This window comes from Montipora foliosa, chromosome 13, assembly GCF_036669935.1.
Source record: "Montipora foliosa isolate CH-2021 chromosome 13, ASM3666993v2, whole genome shotgun sequence".
NCBI lineage: Eukaryota > Metazoa > Cnidaria > Anthozoa > Scleractinia > Acroporidae > Montipora > Montipora foliosa.
Window position 1 is genome coordinate 23,530,613 of NC_090881.1, and position 13,283 is coordinate 23,543,895.

At 40.2% G+C, this 13,283-nt stretch overlaps 1 protein-coding gene across 2 annotated transcripts; it reads left to right on the top strand.

Moving 5' to 3' along the window:
- Nucleotides 1-532: 532 nt before the first annotated feature.
- Nucleotides 533-11,242, top strand: LOC137984104 (angiotensin-converting enzyme-like). 2 transcript variants are annotated; one of them, XM_068831311.1, is made up of 5 exons: nucleotides 533-1,694; nucleotides 4,927-5,153; nucleotides 8,694-8,937; nucleotides 9,516-9,638; nucleotides 9,788-11,239. In XM_068831311.1, the coding sequence occupies exons 1-5, from the start codon at nucleotides 670-672 to the stop codon at nucleotides 10,149-10,151; spliced, it is 1,983 nt and encodes a 660-aa protein (XP_068687412.1). In that variant the 5' UTR covers nucleotides 533-669; the 3' UTR covers nucleotides 10,152-11,239. The 2 variants fall into 2 exon arrangements, with proteins under 2 accessions (XP_068687412.1, XP_068687413.1); XM_068831312.1 differs by having other exon boundaries at nucleotides 541-1,694; nucleotides 8,694-8,928; nucleotides 9,788-11,242.
- The last annotated feature ends 2,041 nt before the right edge of the window (nucleotides 11,243-13,283 follow it).

Below are 13,283 nucleotides of genomic sequence, written 5' to 3' on the forward strand. Positions count from 1 at the left end.
TCGTAATATGACTACTATCAATTGTTTGATTAACAAAGAAATCGCTTGGATGAGGACGATAAACCGAAGCACCCATCCCACAACCTTTCAATGTGCAAAACCGGTCATAACCCTGTGAACGTAAAAAAACCCACGCGCTTTTCACCAAGAGAAGGGCATGGAACTTGCCGCCCGTCTGCTGTGGTGTACCAAGCTACTCTTAAAATCCGAGGGTAATTTTTAACACATATGATGAAGATGTGATCGCTTCCAGACATAGTTCAGTTTTATGGTTACTCGCCGACGTCCAACATTTTTGCCAGATACTTCTAATACTATAGGAGCACTACGAATGTTAGCCTCCCACGCAAACGTTCTTACGAGTTCGTCACGCAATCATTCCTCCCCCACGTGGGGGAGGAATGATTGCGTGACGAAGCCGTAAGAATCGTTTGCGTGGGAGGCTATACGAATCTTTGAAAGAAAACGTAAGGCCAGGGTCGTATGTGTAAGTATCAAATGCCTTGGTGTCTAATTTCATTCATCACCGCTTGACATAAACGAGGTATTTGTGGTTGAGGTTCGAACTGACGTGCCATTCAAAACAGCTTATCTGCTATGGATAAAAGCTGAAAGGCTTTCGTGTTTTCAGTTTGTTGTTTTCTAACTTTTGTTCTATTTGGTCTTGCGATGTTTCTACTCTTCTTTTGTTTTAATATCTTCAGTCAAGCCGTTTCTTCTGGAAACAATGCTAAAGCCGAGGACTTCCTTCGCGAATTCAATCTTCGTGGATCAGTCGAGAAAAACAAATTTGAAGTCGCAGATTGGAGATACGCTACCAACGTGTCGTCCAAAGAGGCAATCGCTTCCCTGGAAGCCGCATCTTTGAAGTACAACGCATTCCTGAGGGAAGCGCGATTGAATGCGTCAGAATTTGCGAGTTTGGGAGAGCTATCGGAGGATTTTAAGCGACAACTCAAATTGATTCGATTGTCTTGGACATTAAGTGATCCACAGGGCAAGAAGATTAAAATGCGTCAAATTTACAGTACTACTCGAGTGTATGATCCTGTAACAAAGATGAACCTATCTCTTTTTCCGGACTTGACCAATACAATGAGTAACACGAACAACCCTTCATATTCTACCTTAAATCTCGCTTGGCAAGGATGGCGTGACGCAGTTGGTCCGAAAATAAGACCGCTTTTTGAGGAATACGTTGAGCTGGTGAACCAGAGAGCGCGAGAGAACGATTTTTCAAACTATGGCACTTTTTTGCGCGAATTACACGAGTTGCGGAATCTTCCAGAGCTCGTTAAAACTCTTTGGGAAGATATGGAACCATTTTACAAAGAGCTTCACGCGTATGTTCGCTCCAAACTCAGTGACCACTTTCCGCAATCTCGAGGAGATTCTGCTATCCCAGCCAATGTTCTGGGCAGTATGTGGGCAGATTCATGGGTGGGGACATATCCTCTTGTAAAACCATTCAAGAGGAAACCGGGTCTCGACGCAACCTTGCCCATGAGGGAGAAGAACTACACCATCGAGGACATGATCCGAGTGGCGGAATCTTTCTTCGTGTCCCTCGGATTCGGCAAACTTCCTAGGAAATTTCAAGAGAGGTCTATGATACGAAAACCCGAGGGACGGGATGTTGAATGCCATTCTTCAGCCTGGGACATGTTTACTCAGGGCAGTGGAAAAGACGTGAGGTTAGTTCAGTCAATACTTAAAAGTGAGGAACCCAGTCATTTCGCCATCAAGTAATGTCGACAGCTGTCAATTCGATAATTAGATATTATTTAGATAATTTTATTTGATGATGTGGTGCTGACTTGGTTTTTTGGGAGTCGTGTTGGTGGAGAAATGACAGAAATCAATGAGTCACGCTGATTTTTTGGGTCTTGTTAACCTACGCCCTTACCATATTTCCGGAGACATTGACAACAGTGAAGGTCAGCTATCACCATCCAAATAACATTCGAAAAATTTAATTTTTGCGTATTGCTTCCGTTTTTCGTTTTCTGCAGCTATTTATTGATGACTTTTTCGAGTGGAAACTATTTGTCCATATCTTTGAAAATCCATGTTGTAAAATTGTTTTCTTTTGATACTGTTTCGAATGTATTAAGTTTCTCTGTCTAGCCATGAAAGATGTTTTTCTTGGCTTGAAAATTTCGTTAGGGTGCGACTTCCTCGGATCAGGTCGACTTCTTGATGTGAATGTCTGTCGCAGAATCGAATACTTATGACACAGCAGTCTGTAAGCCTCGTCTTGGCCGTAAAAAAGGGAGGATTTTTTCAATAATGACGCGGGTGTGTTCCTAAACAATATTAAATAGGTTCCGGCAAACAGTGTGCTCGAAGACTGATAGGGTCGAACTCATGACCTTTCGATAATTAGTTTGGATAGCAGAGAGGAAGAGATTAGATTTAAGGCGATGAAACGGTCGTCGGGTCTTACCGCTGGGGTTCCTGGTGAATGAATGAAACGATGAAAATATCAACAAAGTTTCGGGTAAAACGATAATTTTGAATTCCATTCTAATTTGAGCTCAGTCTAATGCTTTCAGTTTTTCCCACATCTCACGCTCTGCATTTGTCAGCGCCCACTACGGAATTTTTGGTGCTGTAAAAATGCGATGGATTTTGCTAATAGCAAGATAACCTCGACATAAAAAATCATTTTTAAATTCCTTCCAGAACGCGTTATCTTGAATTTTTATCGGAGCATACGTGTATATAGCCATTGGTATTTTTTACTTGCTTGCTTTTTGAAAGTTGATCAACGACGAGTTTTCTCGGCGGCTTCAAAGAGATTCACTACGCTAAACCTATAATAATGGACAAAAATAGTTGAGACCTTTCTCAAGTTTAGTCTTTTTAGACAAAAGCTGCATAAAACACTTCGTCCCCCGAACCACCCAAGACAATGATGTTTATGGAGAAGCGCAAATTTAACGTTGAAATAAATTGTTTAGACATGGAGAAAGAAGTAGAAAGTGACTGAACAATTTTGTCCGGGATTGTAGACCACGTTCCTTCTATTAAGCTTGCACATTAACAGAAAATCGGTCTCTTCTCCATAAACGATGACTGGGTCCTGCGTGTAAGAAACGATATTACTAAGCCAATAGACCAATTCACCGTTTCTGACAACAGCTTGCATGGTTGGGGGTCAAACGCGGCTTAAATTATAGTGAATGTATGGGGATTTCGGCCGAATTCAAACCTCTATAACTCCGCTGCAAAAGGGCAGATTTCCAAACTTTTTAAATATTTTTAGTCATTTTATAAATATCATTCACTCAACGGAAAATTATATCATTACACAAGCCATTAGGCACAACGTCTGAAAACTGGATATCTCCTGTCGCCTCAAATCTCGCGGGAATTTGCGTAATTTTGTTTACAAGGGTTTATATGAAATTTACAAATTTCATTTATGGTCGTTATAGCTTGATTCTGATCGTCATACTTTACGAAAATAATCTCAATAGAAGTACTTCTTGAGAGGTATTCTCGCTATCCACAATCGTCAGACCTTAAAGGATTTATAACGGTCGAAAGTCGGCAAAATTCCCATACATTCACTTTAATTTAAGCCGTGTTTGCCCCTCAATCAATAGGGAGCTTAAGCATGCGCGTTTTTGAGACGCGAACGTCAACCGGAAGTGAGCTGCTTTCACTTTTAACTTGTCTTTACACAACCACATTTACATTGCTGAGTATCTTTTCCCCATTACAGATGATTAGTATAAAAATATGGGAGACACCACTGTCCTGGCACGCTAAAATGCTCTCTTCCGGTTGCCGTCTGCGTCTCAAAAACGCGGGTGCTTAAGCTCCCTAGTACTAGTGGTCCATTCAATTTCCAGTAAGACGTGTGGAAAAGAACCTCAGTGCAGGGAAACTCCGACATTATGAGCTAAATCTTCTATTCTCGTGACATTTGTTCAAATCGATGTTCCACTATACCTACACAGGACCTTTCCTCTACTTTTAATGAAAATAGAACCCTAAAGGACGAGCGCGCTTGAATCATACAAGGAGAGCCTTGTTGGGTTCTTGCAATCCCAATATACAATGATGTGAACCTCAACGCCTCTTTTTGTGACATGCTTAAAGTAAGCCTGTTCAATATCTCAAACGACTAAGTCGCTGGCTTTATCTTTTCTCACCCAAAACCACCCCCTCTCAAATGCTTGTGTCAAATTTCGAGGATTTGGCAGTAGAGTGACCTGTATCAAAAAGGGAAACTGTTAAATGCCTCGGAGTAATTTCTCTATGAGGACCACAAGATTTTCACAACTCAATACTCTCTTAAAAAAATTCATTTTTTGAGTTTGTTATTGGTATTATTATCTTGTTTTGATTAGTCGCTCTCGAAATCGCTTTAAGAGGTGAACGGATAATTGTGGGAGGATTTGATAGCATTAAACTTTAATCCTTTTTTCACTTATTAATTAGATGTGCGAGTGGGCACAATTCCAAAGAACTGTTCCAACGTTTTTCCTCTCCTGATTAGCAAGCGAGGAGAAAAGGGCGTTACCTGAATGTTTGTGCGTGCGTTGAGTTTGTGTTAGTGTGTTTTTATTTAACATTCCGTAGATTTTGTCATCATGCAACCCAGGAGCTCACCAAGGGAAGCCTCTATCTTCACTAATTCCTTGAGTCAACCCTTTTCTGGATGAATTTATTTTTAGTAAAAGGTTTTTCCCACGAAAAGTATCACATTCCCTTGACGCTGAGATAGCTTTGTTTTGATTGGCTTTTACAAAAGTGAACGCGCTGAATCTCCCAAGGGAGGCTTTAAGTGCTATAAATAAATCTACTCGGAAAAGGATTGACTCCGAGGCCAAGTATGGGTTATAGTGGCTCCCCTTGATGAGCTTTCCGTTACTCTCCAAAAACGAATCAATGCTGTTGCCCCTTGTTTGTCAGAATACAGCAGTGCACAGAGGTCACGCAAGACTGGCTTGTCACGACACACCGCGAGATGGCACACGTTTATTACTACATGTCGTTTTGGGATCAGCCGTTTATCTATCGTGACAGCGTAGATCCTGCATTTTACCAGGCTGTGGGTGACATGATGTCGCTTTTTGCCTCTAAACCACAGTATCTTGCCGAGGTTGGACTGCTTAAAAATTATGTCCATGATGACAAAGGTGAGTTGTTACAAAGCCGCGTTTGTCTGTTTCAGTTAGCGCGCCTTCACTGCGCAAGGAAAAACCCATGTAGCAATTTAATACTGCTTAATATGAATCAAAGGTTTTGCTAGCCAACTCATTCATGTATGTGACAATCTGTCCCCGAGTGGGGAGATTTGGGCAGATTTTTGCGTAATAACATCATGTGTGACAGTGTTTTATGTCACCCATTGTCCACAACTTCCGAAGTAACAGTTGCCCATACTACCAACGGAAGCATTTCCAGTACATCATTGAGTTGAAAACTACATCGTTAATTAATATGATTGGATAAGCCGCCATTGTAGCATGCGTTTAAAATATGCTAAATTTGGGGTCAACGCTTGTCTCCCGCGCAGCCGTATAAGTGTCGTCACGCAACGCTCCTTTGTGGGAGGAGCGTCGCGTAACGACACTGCTTTTGTCCCTGAATGTAAACCTGGCTGAAAATACTAACTCCGCAGCTGAGTCTAAGGAAAGCGAAAAAAAAAAATCTAGAGTCCTTGAAAATACAGTACTGTACTACCTCTGGGTATGAGCCCATGAATAGCAACGTACAACGTCATTGTATTTGTGGATCGGCGTTTTTTTGCCGTCCGAGTTGTTTTTAGATTTTCCCGCGAAACCAGGCCTTTCAAGCTAATCACAAGTCTTGCATGAGAAACTATTGCCCCTGGGATTGAGAATAGTGACTCGTGCGACCAAAATCTTTTTTAAGAACTTGTCTAAAAATAGCTTGGTCTGTGAAAATGCCGTTACATGGACCTAGTATTGGAGTTGTAAGTCGACGACAGCGACGGAGATGAGATACTTCATGAGTGTTTCTCAAACCGCGCAGGGGTCGGTGCCTCATCCAATATTAATAATTAATCTTGTGAGATATTAATTAGCTAGACCCCAAAAATTTGCAATGGACCCCCAAATTTTTCAAGAAGGGCTCCAGAGGACCCCCAAATTTGAAAACCTGGATACGTCTCCGACTGTGCATGGAATTATAAAGCTGACGACACATTTGAAATTAAAGGCATGTTTCGGTCGTGCAACGACCATCTTCAGTTGAAAGTAGAATTAATTTGAAGTTACATTTGAATTTATAATATGCTAAACAAAGATAAATAACAACGTGAAATAAATTGGGAATCTAACAAAATAGCCAAAGGTAACAAAAAAAGAGTGTACAATGGAACATGTTGATTAGAACGAGAGAGTTAAATTAACGTGATATAATTGCTTATTTAAAGAAGGTTGCTCCCAGGAAATATGTAAGGCCTCTTTTATCTTGACCTGGAATTTTGTGGTCGCACGGTCTATAACTTCAAAACATTCCGCAGAGCAGGAGTTACGGCATGCCTCGGATTGTTGAAGGTGTTTAAAGATATGTGAGGTCCTGTCCCTGTTTAAGTGTTCGCGAATGCGTGTCGAGAGGTGTCGGCTGGTTTCGCCGACATAGCAAGAATTACAGCTTGCACAGGTTAACTTGTAGACAACATTCGAACAGAGTTCAACAGGCACAGGGTCCTTCACACTAAACATGTTACGGATCTTGAAGGAAGAAAAGGCTAGCTTAACATCAAGATTGTTACAATAACGTTTAAGTAATTTACGTAATCTGTTTTGTGCTACAATAGAGAAGGGCCCAACATAAGGTAATTTGAAAAAATGTGTAGGATTAGAGGGAGGACTAGTAGGTGTGTTCGAAAGGGTCTGAGTTTGTGTAATATACTGCTTAATGACTCTCTCAACGATATGACTGGGGAAAAGGTTTTTACGTAAGATTAATAACAATTTCTTGATATCCTCATGGAAGCCTATCCATGTGTTGTTGATCTTATACGTTCTGTCAACTAGAGTCCTGATTAAGCCAAGTTTGTAAGAGAATGGGGTAAAACTAAAATAATTAGTTAATAGACCGGTGAACGTTTTCTTACGATAGACCCTGGTAATAGGAGAAAGAGGTTGACAACAGTCTATTAACTAATTATTTTAGTTTTACCCCATTCTCTTACAAACTTGGCTTAATCAGGACTCTAGTTGACAGAACGTATAAGATCAACAACACATGGATAGGCTTCCATGAGGATATCAAGAAATTGTTATTAATCTTACGTAAAAACCTTTTCCCCAGTCATATCGTTGAGAGAGTCATTAAGCAGTATATTACACAAACTCAGACCCTTTCGAACACACCTACTAGTCCTCCCTCTAATCCTACACATTTTTTCAAATTACCTTATGTTGGGCCCTTCTCTATTGTAGCACAAAACAGATTACGTAAATTACTTAAACGTTATTGTAACAATCTTGATGTTAAGCTAGCCTTTTCTTCCTTCAAGATCCGTAACATGTTAAGTGTGAAGGACCCTGTGCCTGTTGAACTCTGTTCGAATGTTGTCTACAAGTTTACCTGTGCAAGCTGTAATTCTTGCTATGTCGGCGAAACCAGCCGACACCTCTCGACACGCATTCGCGAACACTTAAACAGGGACAGGACCTCACATATCTTTAAACACCTTCAACAATCCGAGGCATGCCGTAACTCCTGCTCTGCGGAATGTTTGAAGTTATAGACCGTGCGACCACAAAATTCCAGGTCAAGATAAAAGAGGCCTTACATATTTCCTGGGAGCAACTTTCTTTAAATAAGCAATTATATCACGTTAATTTAACTCTCTCGTTCTAATCAACATGTTCCATTGTACACTCTTTTTTTGTTACCTTTGGCTATTTTGTTAGATTCCCAATTTATTTCACGTTGTTATTTATCTTTGTTTAGCATATTATAAATTCAAATGTAACTTCAAATTAATTCTACTTTCAACTGAAGATGGTCGTTGCACGACCGAAACATGTCTTTAATTTCAAATGTGTCGTCACTTTTATAAAAATTGTTGTTAGTCTGCTTCTTTCCAGATCTTTTGGAAATTATAAAGCTAAAACACTCGTAAATGGAAGTAATGTAAAAACAATCTGTTTGCAGTCACCATATTATGCCGTTTTCCGTGATTTACGTATTACAGTCGTATAATTCTCCTCCTCCTCCTCTACCCAAAAGGAGAGAGTTTTTATATGAGAAGATTGTTCTGAAAGCGAGCTTTTTCATTGCGCGAGCTTTTTTATTGCTGTCAGAATGAACTACAATCTGGACAATCCTCGAACTTTTAAAACCATCTGTTTGAAATGCAACTCCACAAGATTTCTAGACGTACCAATAATGTGCTGCATGTAAAGTGTTTTTCTTTCCTTCTTTTTACATACATTTTATTCCTGGGCCCGGAGTAATTGGCTACTCAGCTGTTGCGATGTCCCTGCCAAAGTTTATATATTAATTGTACGTTTTGTTTTTGTTCTTTGTTTTTTTTGGGGGGGTACATAAAGGCAAAGCTAATAAAATAAATAAAAGGAGTGATTAGGTAGGCTCAGCCTCCAGCCGTGGGTGTGGGGAGGATCGCGGGCGCACCGAGACACCCACGGCTGGAGACTAAGCCTAGTGATTAGGCCCATTTCCTTTTATTTCTTCAGGTACGGAGATAAATGCCTTGATGAAAATGGCATTAGACAACATTGCTTTTCTACCGTTTGGCTATCTAATGGACCAATGGCGCTGGGGCGTCTTTGAAGGCAAGATTAAACCAAGCGAGTACAACACTGAATGGTGGAAACTAAGAACTAAGTACCAGGGCATCGAACCTCCGATAAGGAGGACAGAGACAGCTTTCGACCCTGGGGCGAATTATCTTATAGCCAATGACGCAAAGTACGTCAGGTATGTCTTTCTTGAAGAGCTTTATTTTTATCTGGTGACTCGAGGATGTTATGTGTTAACTACGGAGTTAATTAACATATGAAATCTCTTTTATACAATCGCTGCAGTTTAGATCCCAGCAGTACGGCGGGACAATTCTCTATTTTCGAATTCCCCATAATACACTTTGTTTGCTCCCCAAAATTTGCATAAACTATTGTTTTCAAATGCTCTTGGGGACACTGCATATTCCCAAGAGCATTTGAAAACAATCGTTTATGCAAAATTTGGGGGGCAAACAAAGTGTATTATGGGGAATTCGAAAATAGAGAATAGACCTTTTCACACATACGCGCTTAGTTACCTGGCCTTTCACTGTTACGTTGCCGTCTTTCACTGCTAAGCCGCCCTTAGAACTGCTGGCGCAAAACGGAAGTCAAAAACTAAAACAGAGACCATCGCGCATGCGCACCTTTCGTACTTCCGTCGCCTGTGTCATTTGCGTAATTGTCTTTTGGGTTCTGACATTTGGCTTGTTTGAATGACTGTCTGCAGAGTTATGTTTGTTGGTATGCCAATCTATGTCCTTCCTGTCTCAGGTCCGTTCTTAGCAAGGTGCTGCAGTTTCAGTTCCACAAAGCTGCCTGTAAGGCAGCTGGCGTTGAGGGACCTCTTCACCAGTGCTCTATATACAAGTCAGCCGCAGCAGGCAAAAAAATCAGGTGAGGACTGGGACTCGATCAAATAACAATCCAGCGCATGCTCAAATCTTCAGATTTTTGCCTTTGAAAGTCTCATTTCTTCAATTGGAAATCCCTCATTTGATCGCTTCAGGTAGTAGCAACTGGATTCTTTTCCTTCTTTTTTTCAGAGACATGCTCCAACTCGGCAATAGTAAGCCCTGGTCCGACACCCTAAAAACCCTTATCGACAAGCGAACCGTAGATGCTCGTCCCATGAAGGAATATTTCTGGCCTCTATATTTGTGGTTGAGAGACAAAAGATGTACTTCTAAGTACAAGATTGGATGGCCTGAAAATCAGGGACCTGATGGGGATCCTTGTGTGGTGCCAACAACGCCACCGGACACAGAAGAAACGATGACCCCACAGGGTAAAGGAGCAAACTCGAAAGCGCATGGTCAGTGCACAGGCACCGCTAAGAAGTTGATAATGACTGTATTTGCTGCGCTGTTGTGTTTAAACTTTCAGGTCAACCTGGTAAAGTCGTTTTGAGTCTTAGATTCTTCAGTTATCAAGAAACAAAGGCAAACTTTCCTTATAGAACGGTTGGAACAAATTGTTCTCATTTACGCTTAAGGGACGGTTTTAAAGTTCTAATTATTTTAAGCAGCACCCCAAATATTTCATCCGACGACTCAACAAGCTTCAACAGCAAGAGCAAACCTGTAAAGCGTAGGAAACAGCACCGAATGAAAGTGCTGCCCGTTAGCTTTTATTTGATGGTTACACTTTTGGCTTCCATACAAAGACTCAAAAGTTAGAACCATCGTGCACAACTTGATAAACAGCCCACAGAAAGGTGTGGCCTTACTGCGCATGGTCAGAAAATGGCGTGGCGCATGGTGTAACAATTTCGAGATAGTTCCTACCGGGGTCAGATTGCGTTCTAACAACACCTCTGATCAGATTCCTTCTATTTATAAAATTCGTTTGGTTAAATTGTTTTAAAACCTAGAAGTAATAATGGTTAATGGTTGTGCCTAGCGAGAAGCCCGGTTTGATGTCATATTATTTGAATTTTTGTTGAGGTTACTTTTTGAGAAAAAAAGTCGGCACGTGGCTGTTTCTCGAGACATCGACATAACACGCAAGCACGCTATGGCATAAGAGAGAGTTTTAAGCACGACGGGACGTTTTTGAGCCACGGATAGCCTGTCCTCCAGGCGTTCAGTTGGTAAACGCAGCGAAAGATGGAGGGGCGCGTGCGACGGGCGGCGGTTCCTTCCCGCCTCCGGTCCCGAGCCCCTTCCATCTTTTGCCGCGTTTAACAAATGAACACCTGGAGAACAGGCTAAGCCACGGACGGAGACCGGAAATGAACATTTTGCATGCCTCCGTATTAGTTTCGCCTATATTTTTGAAACGATTGTCTGTAATAGTGAAAAGATACATAACATAAATGTGGTAATGTCAGGAAACATTAAAAGAGGAAGTCAGCTCACTTCCGGTTATCTTCCGCAACTCGACGTCGGCCCGCTCACTTGACGTCATAGACCGAATGCATAAATGGCGTCCAAAAAAATATTCTTTTGTTTATGAGCTAATAGACCTTTTTGCAGATACGGCGGCCATTTTGATTTTTATTGTTTCAAATAGCTATTATGGGATGCCCAGGGGGTAAATACATTTTAATTTGCCCCCTTAGCATCCCATTATGTCTTTCGAAACAATAGAAATCAAAATGGCCGCCGTATCTGCAAAAAGGTTTATTAGACTCACTAGTCTCGTTTGCATGTACAAAATACAAAAGAAGTGTTGCTTGAGAGCGAGGCTTGTGAGTCTAATAAGCACATAAACAAAAGAATACATTTTATGGCCTCCATTTTGGAATTCGGTCTATGAAGTGCGACATTTCACTTTCTGCCGATTCTCCCTCGGTGTCTCTTTAGTTTTTTGTTATAAAACCGTATCGTCAATGTATTATAAAATTTTCGAGTTGATAAACAGGATGGAACTTCCTCGTTAGCGGAGGAGTAAGGAATTGTTTTTATTTCGTTTGCCAAATATTAGTTTAATTAAGAAATAGAACTACCATTTATAGGAAATTTTTGAATTATTTACCGTAGCATATACTGGTAAGGAATTTATCTTATCTCTTATATAAATGTTATTAATACTAAAACAAAACCCTGTCGTTTTTCTTCTTTTAAATAAAGAAAGAAAAATATTTTTTTCCTCATGTGAAACACCATTGCTATGTTATAAGTAAAATCAATATGGTGCCCCACCTCAGCTTCGCTTCTTCGTACTTAAACTTAAACACACGATCTGAAAATGCTGTTTGCAGTTTTAATAGCCCTTTTCACGGTTAGTTTTTCTCATTCACATTACAATGTAATCTATCGTTTACGCGAGGCAATTTCGGGTTAAAACTACAAATTTTATAGCCCGAAATTGCCTCACATACATGCTAGATTACATTGTAATGCGTAGCATATACATCGCTCGATGATGGTATCCACACTGATGTAATATATCTTGACATGGCTAAAGCCTTCGATAAAGTTCCTCATGAAAAACTGCTGTATAAATTAGAAATGGTTGGTGTGAGGGATCCACTCTTGGCATGGTTAAGGAGTTATCTTGCTAACAGACGACACAGAACTGTGATTGATGGATTTGCTTCCGACTGGAGATATGTCCCTTCTGGTGTTCCACAGGGATCCATTATTGGCCCTCTCCTTTTCCTCATTTTTATAAATGACATTGCTGACGATATCAGCACTGACACAAATATCCCCCTTTATGCAGATGATGCTAAATGTTATAGGAAATTGCTTGTTCCAGCTGACCAAGCCATTCTTCAGTCTGACCTCAATACAATTGTAGATTGGAGTGAGTTATGGGGAATGTCTTATAATGCCTCTAAATGTAAACATCTTAGTCTTACGAAAAAGCAAAAGCCGTTAGAAACAACATATTTTCTTGGAGGCAATATATTATCTAAATCTGCATGTGAGAAAGACCTGGGTGTTTTAGTTAACAGTAAGCTCTCCTGGCATGATCACATTGTAAACAAAGTAAATAAAGCTAATAGAGTGCTACGACTAATTAGAAGAACTTGTGGAACCCACGCTAATACTGATGTAATCAAAAAGCTTTATATTCATCTTGTTAGACCTCATCTTGACTATGCTTCACAAGTCTGGTCTCCCCATCAGGCCTATTTAAGCAATATGATTGAAGGTGTACAGCGTCGTGCTACCAAACTTATGGTTGGAAGCAAGTTATCATATTCTGATCGTTTATTGAAAACTGGCCTCATGTCACTTTCTTCAAGAAGAATTTACTTGGATCTGCTTTTCCTATTTAAATGTCTACACGGTCAATATGACCTTGATGTGTCTGGTTATCTACAATTTTATGAACTCGAATCTTATAATTTAAGAAATACTGAACTAATGTTTAAAAGTATTTATGCTAGAACTGACACATTCAAGTACTCTTTTTTTCCTAGAGCTGTACGTTCATGGAATAAGTTACCTTTATCTGTTAAAAAAAGTGACTCAGTCTCTAAGTTCAAACAAGAGTTAAAGTTGTTTTGTCTTCAGATCGATCGCCATGACTGATCTTACATTCTTTTTTTTTTTTTACTTTTTAATTAATCAATTAATTAATTTTTAT

Excerpts from the sequence above, each read along its gene's own strand:
- LOC137984104 (XM_068831311.1), top strand. The coding sequence starts at position 670 with ATGTTTCTACTCTTCTTTTGTTTTAATATCTTCAGTCAAGCCGTTTCT. Across the intron at positions 5,154-8,693 it reads TTATGTCCATGATGACAAAG|GTACGGAGATAAATGCCTTG; the intron begins GTGAGTTGTTAC and ends TTATTTCTTCAG. Across the intron at positions 8,938-9,515 it reads AATGACGCAAAGTACGTCAG|GTCCGTTCTTAGCAAGGTGC; the intron begins GTATGTCTTTCT and ends TTCCTGTCTCAG.